This window comes from Hemicordylus capensis, chromosome 3 (genome assembly GCF_027244095.1).
Source record: "Hemicordylus capensis ecotype Gifberg chromosome 3, rHemCap1.1.pri, whole genome shotgun sequence".
Taxonomy (NCBI): domain Eukaryota; kingdom Metazoa; phylum Chordata; class Lepidosauria; order Squamata; family Cordylidae; genus Hemicordylus; species Hemicordylus capensis.
In genome coordinates, this window is record NC_069659.1 from 113,773,477 (window position 1) to 113,785,893 (window position 12,417).

The following is a 12,417-nucleotide window of genomic DNA, read 5'->3' on the forward strand; positions in this document are numbered from 1 at the left end:
TAGCAGCAACCAACAATTGGTAAAAGCAGCAGTCATGGAATTTTTTTTAAAGACCTAATTTACTGAAGTTGCCTTGTATATAATTCTTAATTCCTCAGTAGAAAGGATGAATATAAAAATAGTATAAGTTAATCATTGCTTATCCCTTTAACTGAAATGTTACTGTTGTATAGAGGCTGAAAAAAGAGACAGTGGGTCAAAATCAAGTCACGGTTGACTTTGTGACCTTAAACAAGCCACCTAGCTCTGTGCTGCTCAACTAGCAAATTGGTTTAGTAGTCAATCAGATTCTGCATTAGGTTTTCTGGTGGAAATACATAATATTTCTTCCAGAAAAATAAGTTGTTGATCAGCTTTAGAATTTTATGAGGCTGTTGGGCATCACAAGCCTAACAGAAGGCTCTTCCTCTGTAAATGATTGTATCGTCATCTCTACTAGGGTCAACTTAGAACTCCATGCTCTGCCAAATATTGAGTGACAGAATGTATAACATTTCACTATGGCAGGACAGACTGAATCCTACAGGACTTGATTAAAGGAGGAATTAGAAGCAGACACATTACGAGTCAAAGGTGTAAGGTTGCTTGGGCAGTGAAGTAAACACATTAACTTACTTCACTCTTAAGAGGCAGGGTATTTTCAGAAATGATACTGCAAATACTCTTAAATTCCAGTGTGTTGCTGCTAGGTGTCTGAAATGAAAAATATAGAACAAAAGAGAGTATTTTAAAATAAAATTTGTACTCTATTCAGTATGAATTTTTCATCTTGTTTTACATGCAGGTGTGTAAAATTCAAATATGGTTATTATTGCTTGTGAAAGTGCTTTTAGATTAGTCATTCATTTTATGTACAGTGCTGGAATAGCACTATCTGTGCTTGATTAGATTCATTACCTTGCTAATCAGCAAAAGGCATAATTTCATTCATTCTTAATCCACTCTTGGGAGTCAGTGTTCTGTATTTGTTAGATCCTAGTTGTTGGGCTAGGAAAAACTCAGTTCAAACCACTACTCAGCTGTTAAGTTCAGTGGATGACTTTGGGCCAGTTACCATCTCTCAATCTAACCTACTTCACACAGTTGTTGTAAGGGTAAAACAGAAGGGGGGTGTTTGCCACCCTGAGCTCCTTTTGAAGGAAGAGTGGAATAAAAATGTTACTGATGTTAATGTTTTTGCATGAAACAGATCAGATTAACATTATAGGAATTTAGTAATGTAATATAGAAATGACATTTTTAAATTGTCTTGTCTTCTATTTAAAGCAACTTCAGAATTTTCACTGTTATCTGATCCCCCCTCCCCCCATGTTTTTAAGACTTGGAAGGCTTTGATTCCGTAGTACCAGTTGCTGAGAAGCTAAGTCACCCAACAACTACCAGACCAAAAGCTACTGGCAGAAGACCTCCATCACAGTCATTCACATCAGTAAGCATCCTTGAAGAAATTATACACTTTCTTTGTTTACCTCTTTCTTTTGTGCACTAATCCAAATAATACATTGAGCATAATCCAGTTTGACCACATATTTAGAAACGTATGCAGAAGATCAACAGAGCTCTGTTTTTCCTGGATTTTTCATGGACAGTCAAGAGATATTTGCAGGTATTGCTCCAAGATGAATCTAGTTGCAAATCATCCATGCCATGCATCTTTTCTTAAACAAAGGGTTTGTCATGCAGCTTTGAGTGCTGCAATTGATATAGACTCTACAGCAAGCCTTTGCAACAAATGCCTGGATCAATCGTGTCCTCCACCCTGACTGTTTATAGCTCCATAGATAAATTCCAAAGGCTTATTGTATGAGACCTGTTCTCCTTGTGGTAACACAAAGGCCACTCAACAGTAGTAAAGGTAGGGATGGTATAATCCTTGCTCCATTGTGTTCTGTGCTGCTCCTCTACCTCCTGGATTCAGAGGCACACAATAGAACTGGTGCCAGTTTTTCAAGCATGCTCCAGCCAGGCAGACTGTATGGCCCATGTGCACCTGAGACTCCCTCAGTATGTAAATTGTTGGGAAACTGAAGTTGCTGCACAGCTCAGTGAGATCATTAGGAATTAGGGAAGGGAACAGAAACAGAGCAAAAGAGAGATGGAAGGAAGAAAAGGAGGTAACAGATAGGAATGGAATTATTGTGGTGAAGAGTGTGAGCATTATGGAATTCAGAAAAAAGATGCTCATAAGTTGCCTATAAATTATATGTATTCAGGGTGAGCTCTGAGGTAGCAGAGCTTGCAGATGACACCAGAATGGTTAAATCCTAAGCATAGTATGAAGAGCTGCAAAGGATCCTCCCAACTGGGTAAATGTATAACAAAAATAGCAAATGAGGCTCAGTGCAATGCATGCTGGAGCAAAAACTCCTAACTTAACACAAATTTCTCTCTCTCTCTCCATACACCTCTTGGAATTTTTATTAAAATACTAGTTCAGTGTACACAAGTAGTGAAAAATTCCATGCTAAAGATATTAGAAAATGGATTGAAAATAAAATAGCAAGTAACATCCTTTTTAGAACACATCTGGAATACTAGGCAGATATCTAGTCAAGGCCTGACCCTGAATCACCTGGACTCATAGTCAGGCCTTCTCTATAGCTGCCGTGAGGCTCTGGAATGAATTCCCTGTTGTTGTAAGGCAGGCCTGCTCTATTTAGGCTCCCCAGCTCTTTTGGGACTACAACTCCCATAATCCCCAGCCACAGTGGCCAATAGCCAGGAATTATGGGAGTTGTAGGCTAACATCTGCAGGAGGGCCAAAGTTGAGCAGCCATGTAAAGCGTTTCCCCATCTCTTACAGGTTTTAAAAGAGTGCTCAAGATGCTTTTATTTCATCAATCAGCTCTAAGTTGGTTTTTATCATTACTGTTGCTGCTGTTTTAATTTGTGGTTTTTTACTATTATTTACTTTTTAAATGTTGGTTTTAATTCTGATTTTATTGTTCATTTCTAAACCACCACAATACATTTGTATGAGGCAGTATATATATGTAATAAATAAATAAATATATAGAAAGAAAATATTCTGTTTCTACAGTCTTCACTTTCGAGTCCTGACTTCTTTGATTCACCAAGTCCTGAAGATGAAAAGGAAGAACGCATTTCTCTTCCACAAAAAGTAGCTGAACCATTGAAGAAAACAAAGACTGTTACAATATCGCTAGTAAGTTATTTGGGATAGTTTTAGCAAAAGTGAGGGATGGTCCCTAGTGTAATAATACTGTCATTGCAGTGGAGGACAGTTATGTAATGTTCAGTAGGGTAGTAACTAGACACACAATCTGATTTCACCTCAGAGTAGGGACATGTGATCACCTGATTTCCACAATCTTTCCACCACCCCAAAAGAATGAAAGAAAAAAAAATCAAAATATGATGTCAGTTTGGGGGAGTTGCATGATTGTCTGCATGTGGCACATGTATGAAATAAAGGCCTGCCCCTTTTTTCAGCTGTTGGCAAGAACTCAAATGTGAGAACCAGACCACAGTGACTTGCCCAGAGAATGTCAAAGCTAAATAGGAATTTGAATCTGAGTTTCACACTTTTCATTTTCTATCTGCTGTGCTTTTCCAATGCCAAGTATAAGTCCATATTGCTGCTACTTTTCCCCTTGGAAATATCACTTATTTCCATACATTCTTTAGACTCTAGCAGTTTTAAATGCTTTTTCAGTGGCTGCAAACAGAACCACGTTGATTAGATTAGATACATTTGACATTTAAAAATGAAATAAATCGGTCAAATCACTTTAATTTTGATTTCTTTTATATTACAAAAAGTAGTATCTTTTGTGTCTTGCCTTCTTTGGTATATTTTCTGTTAATTCCGGCCCCCCAGTGACCCAATTTTTAGTGACATTCTTTCTGGTCAGTAAAGGCAAATTCAGAATGAAATCTGACCAGCAGTGCTTCCATGGGTGATGACTAATGGCAGGCTCATGTCGGCTCGATGTCAAGATCATTTTGGAGAGACATATTTGAGAAGCAGTGTAAAATTGTGCTGTTTATTCCATTGCCAACTGTTCAAAACATCTGTCCAGAGCACTGTCAACATGGTTTATGGGCAGAGAGGCTGTAGGACAGTGCTAGGAAATAGAAGCTTGTCATTGTTGGCATCCTAATGCTTGCATGTTTGTTTATTTTTTAAATAGGTATCTGATAATAAAGCTTCATTGCCTACCAAGCCAGGAGGCTTGACAAGTGGAAGTAATATTCCATCTTCATTATCATCCTCATCTTCATCTGCATTTCATTCAGTTTCAGTAGGAACAATAGGCCATAGGTCAAATTCCCCATCTTTATTCAGTACTGAAGGAAAGCCAAAGACTGATCACTCCAGCCAAGGTGAAGCAGCTTTGGAAGAGCTGAGAACACAAGTTAAGGAGCTACGAACCATCATTGAAACAATGAAAGACCAGCAGAAGTAAGTGTTAGTGATCCTTTTAGGATTTGTTGTGATGCTGTATAATACTTCTTGTCATGTGTTAGTCAAGCACAGTGTCAGTCTGAACATAAGAACAGCCCTGCTGGTTTTTTATTTATTTATTTATTTATTTATTTATTTATTTATTTATTTGCACAGTCAGACAGGTGTTATTAACTGGTTTGTTTTATCCAGACATTGAGTCCTTCCCAAGGACCTTGGATGGCTGAATTTTACTACTACTACTGTTGTTGTTTTGATTTCTGTACCACTCTTACAAAAATGGCTTAGGGCGGAAATAACAAACAAATAAGATGGATCCCTGTCCCCAAAGGGCTCACATTCTAAAAAGAAACATAGACACCAGCAACAGTCACTGGAAGTACTGTGCTGGTGGTGGATAGGGCCAGTTATTCTCCCCCTGCTAAATAAAGAGAATCACCACGGTAAAAGGTGCCCAGTTAGCAGGGGTTTAGGCCCAGCTCCTGTCTAGTCCAGCATTCTGTTTCCCACAGAAGGCATGTCCCTTCTACTGCTGTTGACTTGGCCTGAGAATTTCTGGGTGTCATCCTTTGTCTTTATCTGTTGGTTCAACCTTTTATATTCATTCACTCATTCATTTGATTTCTATACCACCCTTCCAAAAATGGCTCAGGGACATACACAGAGAAATAACAAACAAATAAGATGGAACCCTGTCCCCAAAGGGCTCACAATCTAAAAAGAAACATAAGATAGACACCAGCAACAATCACTGGAGGTCCTGTACTGGGGGTGGATAGGGCCAGTTACTCTCCCCCTGCTAAATAAAGAGAATCACCATGGTAAAAGGTGCCTCTTTGCCCATTTAGCAGGGGCTATGCTTGTTCAATTGTCCTTTGTCTTTTTCTTTCAAGGTGTTATGAGAAATGGCTAGTAATGGAAATGCTTGCAAACACTACAACATACTGTAGAGCTCTAATGCATTTATAAGATTCCATAATTTGAATTTGCCATGTATGAGTTACTTTCTAATCTTCTTATTAGCTACTTAAGAACTCTGAAATGAAAAAGGAATTTCCTATTTACGATTCATACTTAAGGGCATTGTTGTACATATGTGCAGGTGTCTGTATATACATGTTTTTCTGTGAATGATTATACATATATTTATTTTAAAAATAAATGTGGGGATTGGGACATCAAGTGTAATGTACTGCTGTACAGCAAAATAGTTGACCTGTATGCTGTACATACACTGTACACAATGTATACTTTGTAGCACTTGTACACCATACACAGATTGTACATCTGTACAATCTAATGTATGAACAGCCTTTAGAGTTGTGAAGTAGTACTGTTTCCTAAGAAATCACTACTTCAAGCACTCATTCACAGTAAATTCAGTCGTTCAGTTCTGCTGGCATTATTCTTCAACATTTTGAGCTTTTTAAAAAATGCTGTCTATAATCTCTGATTTCAAGTATGACTTTGTACTAATTTTGCCATACTTAAAAACAGCAGACCTTTCCATGTTTTTCAAGAGCAAAGATTCTGCTGAGCTAAGACCACACAGGTCTAAGCAAGACAGAAGTACAATAGACAAGGGTTCTGGAGGAGCCTCAGAAGGCAAACCTGTGGAGCCTTCTTCACATTCTCACTAGTTTAGCTAAGCAGTTGTCTGCTATTCCTATTAGCTTCACCTTATTCATATTGTATGCTTGTGATCAATAATTTTCTGCTTTATCATTATTCTTGATATGGGTAGACAATAAATTTTAGCCAGTGGTGTGATTCTAAGTGGTGTGATTTAACCAGTGGTGTGGGCAGAGCTTTTGCTTGCACTCTTGAGTCTCTGAGCCTTTCTTCCCACTGCAGCCCTTGCACTGTGCCCACCCTCAATAAAAGTACTGTAGAAAACCTAGAAATTCTGTGAAGTGGCTTCCAATGCATAAGCAGGAGCTGTAAGTGGAATAAGAAACCAAGAGAACCCAGGTGCACGTGCAGTTAGGCCTGGATCCATGCATAGTATTCTTTGAGTCATTGCATAAATGTCATGTTAATGTAGTAACATATGTGACAATCAGCTTAAGTAGGAGCCAAACTAGGCAAAACAGCAGAACAACCATCATCAAATCTCCCACAAGTTCTTCTTAAATGGTAAATGCAGCAGGAGGGGAAGACTTAAAGGTAGTTTTGGTATACTTATTTCTACTTCTCTGCTGACAGTGAATTCTAGGTTCATATCTTTTGATCAGTATGCACTTGCAGTTCTAATTAAATCTAAGCACCACAATTTGTTGCTGGTTCATGTTTATTTCCCCCCATTAAGTACTAAACTTCAGATTGGAGAGCTATGGCAGAAATTTGGCAATTATATCTCCAACCTTTTTGCTTCTCATCCTCAGGCAACCTTAATAATGTTGGGTGATTTTAATGCGAGGATGGGTGTTAATGATCGTTCATGAAATTTCAGCGTCATCCACCTGAGCAAGAAGAAATGCCCCTCCTACATTCTTGCTATACTGAGGATGTAATTTGTAATTATGCAGGCTTGTGCTTGGCACAAACTCTTAATTAAAATCTCTGTTTGTTAAATGGCACTACAACAGATGATTGTCCTGGCCGTGGGGGAACATAAAAGTACTATTGATTAGATAGTAATATCTCATGATTTGCTAGTCTCTTTGGAAAAATTTTAAATTGTTACACATCCAGACAGTGACCATTTCTCAGCTATGTTCTTGAGCCCCATTAGCAGCCAACTGTTTGCAGACCCAATTTATAGACCTTATGCATTAGTGGAGGTTAGACCCTCCCAAATAAGGTGGTCTGAACAGGTGAACCAGAATTATTTTAACATGGTTAAACTCAGAGAGGCTTATGCAAATTCACTCCTTGTGACATCCAAGACAGAAATGGATATTTTGTTACAGTATGGCAACCTCACAGAAGCATTTCAATACCTATTATGCAGCACACCTGTAAAGAAATGCGGCTTAAACCACATTGCTCTAAAGGTTGGTTTGATGGATTGCTATAATGCTAAGAGGAGCTTGATTAGAGCTTTTGAAGAATATAGGGAATTTCTCCAGCTTTAATGCCTTCCCAAGGTTATTACTGCAGAAAAAAGTATAAACTATTGGATGATGATGATAATAATAATAATACTGCACAAGAACAGGCACTAAGAACAAATGCAATAAGAGCAAAAGTAGAAAAGTCAACAACAAACAGCAAGTGCCGCCTTTGTAAAGAAGCAGCTGAAACAGTGGACCACCTAATCAGCTGTTGTAAAAAGATCGTACAGACTGACTACAAACAAAGTAGGATAGAAAAATACAGTGGATAGAAAAATACAGTGCAAAGGCAAATACTGAGGGACCAAAAAAAGCTATTGGTAGCGGAGGCACTGCAAATGCTGCAGAGAAGCCAAAATTCAAAATAAAGAAAGCACTACGCAAAAGTCTGTGAGACAAATTCTGGATGCTATATTATAAAAGTTAGTAATAAAGTCATGTCAATCTTAAATCTAGAAAACTAGAACAATAAGCAGTAATCTAATAGCAGTAATCTAATAGATAAACAATAGATAAACAATAAGCAGTAATCTAATAGATAATTCTGCACATACATATACCCAAACTCATTGACTCAAATAATGAATGAATATTCATAACAAGGAATGGATGTACATCTGAACAAACACATGAATATACTACAATTTATAGTATACAAGTCCATATGAAGAATAATAAGCACTCCAACGTTGATAAAGATTCCAAATGAGTCACAAACGTGGATATGTAGAATAATGTCTGAGCATGCATGTGGAAAAATATAGCATCATGAAGGGGGGGAACTGAAGCTTCTTGCCAAACTGGAGAAAGTCCAATAGGCTAACCCGGGATTCTTAAGCCCATTTCGGATGATCCTGATCCTTCATCAGAGACCACAATTATTCTCTAATAACAAGAACTAACAAGTCTCCCAGTCAAGGATTTTCATAGATAATCATAATATTGTTAACAATATCCTCCCTCTTATATACAAAGCGATACATACCAACTTTCCTCCTATTTAGGCTTACAATCTTTTAGAGGCAACCTTTCCTCTTACATCTTCTTAAGGAGAAAAACGCTTACTAGTTGACAAGCTGCAAGGCTTGAGAATATATAGTCCGATACCAATTAAGAAAATTCTAATCAGGTGAACCCACCTACAAATTGGTCTTCCAAGATAGTGATAAGCATGTAAAGGCATCAGCTGTGTAATGTCAATACGTTCATTAGCAATACGATTTATCTTAACTTTCAGGTTGTCAACATTATCATCCTGCTAAAGCTGCCAAAGCAGTGAGCAGGTACACAATTCATTCTACTCTTCAGATTCTAAGCATGTCACAAATGTGTTGCCATTAATTATTGCAAGAAGCACTATCTGCAAAAACAATCATCAGTTGGATATTTCAAACGTTATAAAATACAGCAACACATGCAGTACGTAACACATAACATTTTCTTCCTAATTGCAATTCACAAAACTTTCCTATACAGATGATAAGTGACAGCCAAATTCTTGTCAGTAACTGATGTGTACAAGCACAATAGTTATATAACCAGATGAAAGACCTATCATCACGTTCATTAGCAATACACATACATTAGCAATACGATTTATCTTATTTTGAATTTTGGTTTCTATGCAGCATTTGCAGTGCCTCCGCTAACAATAGCTTTTTTTGGTCCCTCAGTATTTGCCTTTGCACGGTATTTTTCTATCCTACTTTCTATCAGGCGTGCATCCCGCTTTGTTGCCACTGACTACAAACAAAGGCATGACAAGGTAGCAGGGATGATACACTGGAACATCTGCAAAAAATACAAGCTACCTGTAGACAAAAATTGGTGGGACCATAAAATTGAAAACGTTGTAAAAAATGAAGATGTAAAAATATTATGGGACTTCCGACTACAAACAGACAAACATCTGCCACACAATACACCAGATATAACTGTAGCTGAGAAGAAAGAAAAACAAGTTAAAATAATTGATATAGCAATACCAGGGGATAGCAGAATAGAAGAAAAAGAAACAGAAAAGATAACAAAATACAAAGATCTACAAATTGAAATTGAAAGGCTGTGGCAGAAAAAGATCAAAATGATCCCAGTGGTAATTGGTGGCCTAGGTGCAATTCCAAAACAACTTGAAGAGCACCTCTACACCATAGGGGCCACAGAAATCACCATCAGCCAATTACAAAAAGCAACTTTACTGGGAACAGCCTATATTTTGCAATGATATCTATAATAACCAACAGTATTGGTGATAAAATTCAGCCATCACAGGTCCTTGGGAAGGACTCGATCTCTGGATAAAACAAACCAGTCAATAACACCTGTCTGACTGTGTAAACAAGAAATAATATAATAATAATAATAATAATAATAATAATAATAATAATTACTACTACTACTACTAATACTACTACTACATAAAATAGTGCAGTGAAAGCTGCCAGACAACAATTGATCACTGCAGCTGGCAAAAGGTTCAGCTAGGTTTTGGTACCTTGTTGCAGAGAGTCCTGCTTATGGAACATCCTGTTTGGGCTGCCATATTTCAGCTGCAGTCTAGGAAGCCCATTTTTGTGATCTGTACTTTGAGGAAGTAGAAAGTTTCTTCGAGGTAGAGTCTAGGTCTGCTTTTCTCCCTGAGTGGCCTCCAGTTACAGCTGCAGAGCTGGCCAATTTGATAACTCATTTAAAACCAGGCAGAGCCTGTGGGAGTGATCTTATTTCACTTGAGTTAATTAAAAATAATTTAGAATGGTGGACCCCTATTTTAGCTTCTCTTTTACCTTGATTGATTGGATGGCCTGTGTTCTTGAAGAATGGGGACTGGCCATAATAATCCCCATATTTTAAAAGGGCAGGAGAGATGATCCAGTCAATTATCACCCTATACACTTATTAAAAATCATTAGTAAGATTTATACCTGCTATTTATATGAGAAATTGCTTAATTGGTTTGAGACAGAAGAGATTCTATTGAAGGAGCAAGATTCTATTGAAGGTGATTTAGGTCTGGTCATTCAACCATACACCAGGGCTTGGTAGAAAAATATACTCAAAATTCCCATTTGGCATTATATTATGCTTTTGTAGATTTCAAGTTTGCCTTTGATCTAATTTCGTGGGAGAAACTATGGTGAAAACCTAAAGCCTCCTCGATTTATCAGAGATCGCTTCTTATTTACAAATTGCATGAGAAAACCTCCTTGTGAGTTAGATGCAATGCACAGGGACAGCTTTCAGAAGATATTCTTACCCAAAAAGGTATAAGGCAGGGTTGCATATTAGCACACCTTTGTTCCATTTTTATAAAAATTCCTTGGTGGAGAGGTTAAGTAATTTAGATCACCACCCTCCAAAATTAGCATCCAAGCACATATCTGTGATCCTTTACGCAGATGACACTATGATTTTATCCCTGTCTCCTGTTGGGTTAAGAAGAGCATTGTGGGCTCTTGCATGCTTCTGCAAGGAAGATTCCTTGTGGGTTAATTGCAAAAAAACTGAAATCATAATGTTTGCGAAGTCCCCTAAGAAGTTGAATTGGAGCACTGATGGATTTAAAATCAAGCAAGTTGACAGTTTTAAATATTTAGAAGTAGTTTTCCAAGCAAAAAGCAGTTTAAATGCACCTAAAGAGTCTGTAATGTAAAATGCCAAAAATATATATTTCAGCATTCTTGCCTTTTCTTTTTAAACTAGATGTGGACACTTTATCCCTGCTGCTATCAAACTATACAAAGATAAAGTGTTAGCCTATCTCCTATATGGTGCCCAGATCACCTATATTCCAATTTTGCAGCCTTAGAAACAACCCAAACCATGTTTTTGAGAAGCCTGTTTCAAGTCCCTTGCTGTGTGGCTAATGTGATTTTACATTCAGAGGCAGGTGTTCCAAGTGTGGAAACTAGGATCTGGCTAGCCATTTGTAATATATGGTTAAATCTTGTTTTTCTCCCTAAGGATTTGGCACCTTTGATACTGAAGAATGGCTTTGAGTCGTGATGGAATTTACTAATAGTGAAGAAATTCTGTATACTTGGATTCTCTCCTGAGCTATTTATCGAGTAGGGCCATGAACGTGCCAAGTTAGCCCTCAAACAAAGGCTCCTAGATACTGAACTCCAAAATGATTTAAGTTATGTTATAAATAAGTTTTACCTTGGGACCCAAATATATAACTCCAAACCAGCTAGGTACTGTACTTTAGCACATTAACAGTGCCTAAGTACAGAAGAATGTTCTCATTGGCAAGTTGTAATGCTCTCCTGTCCACAGTTCTGGAGGGTAGGTTTAAGCGTATTCCTTATGAGGAATGGGTATGCCTGTGTAGAGATGGAGCAGTTGAGTCTATAGCCCATGTTTTATTATACTGTATTTTTATTAAGATTTTCGTATTTCTTTTATAGTTCCTTTACTAAGAAACTTTCCAGGCCATTCAGTTGAGTTTTTTGTTTGTTTTCTTCTTGCTGCCCATGACTCTGATGTGACTTATAATGTAGCTAAATTTTGTGCCAATAGAATCAGGCAGACTTTAATACCTAATCCAGTTGTTACACTGTAGGATGAATTGATATTAATGTTTAAAGTTTATCTGTCTACTTTGTATTGCTGGTCAGAGACTGAAATAAAACTAAACTGAATTGGTAAATGCAGCTGGGGAGCAATTAGGACTAGGGATGTTAACCTTCCATCTGTGCAATTTCCCCAGTCTGAATTCCCCCCATCCCTGGAGTTGACACATCACACAGTTTCAGGTGGTAAACATACATTTATCTATATAGAACCTGTGTGATCTTAATGGTGATCCAGAATGCTTCACAATGTGGGCGTTCCACCTGTGCAGTAGTCCCCACAGAAGTATTTCAAGCTCCTCATAGTGCCCTGAAGCTCTGCCCTTCATGCACAAAGAGTGAGATACTTAGTTCCTTCCCA

At 37.7% G+C, this 12,417-nt stretch overlaps 1 protein-coding gene across 7 annotated transcripts in view; it reads left to right on the plus strand.

Moving 5' to 3' along the window:
* The window catches only part of SH3KBP1 (SH3 domain containing kinase binding protein 1), a 285,503-nt gene that overhangs the window by 259,700 nt on the left and 13,386 nt on the right, over positions 1 to 12,417 (plus strand). For all 7 annotated transcript variants that reach the window (XM_053307972.1, XM_053307968.1, XM_053307970.1 and 4 more), the window contains 3 exons: positions 1,320 to 1,429; positions 3,041 to 3,166; positions 4,155 to 4,426. In XM_053307972.1, coding sequence (XP_053163947.1) covers positions 1,320 to 1,429; positions 3,041 to 3,166; positions 4,155 to 4,426 — 508 coding nt within the window. The remainder of the gene's footprint in view (positions 1 to 1,319; positions 1,430 to 3,040; positions 3,167 to 4,154; positions 4,427 to 12,417) is intronic.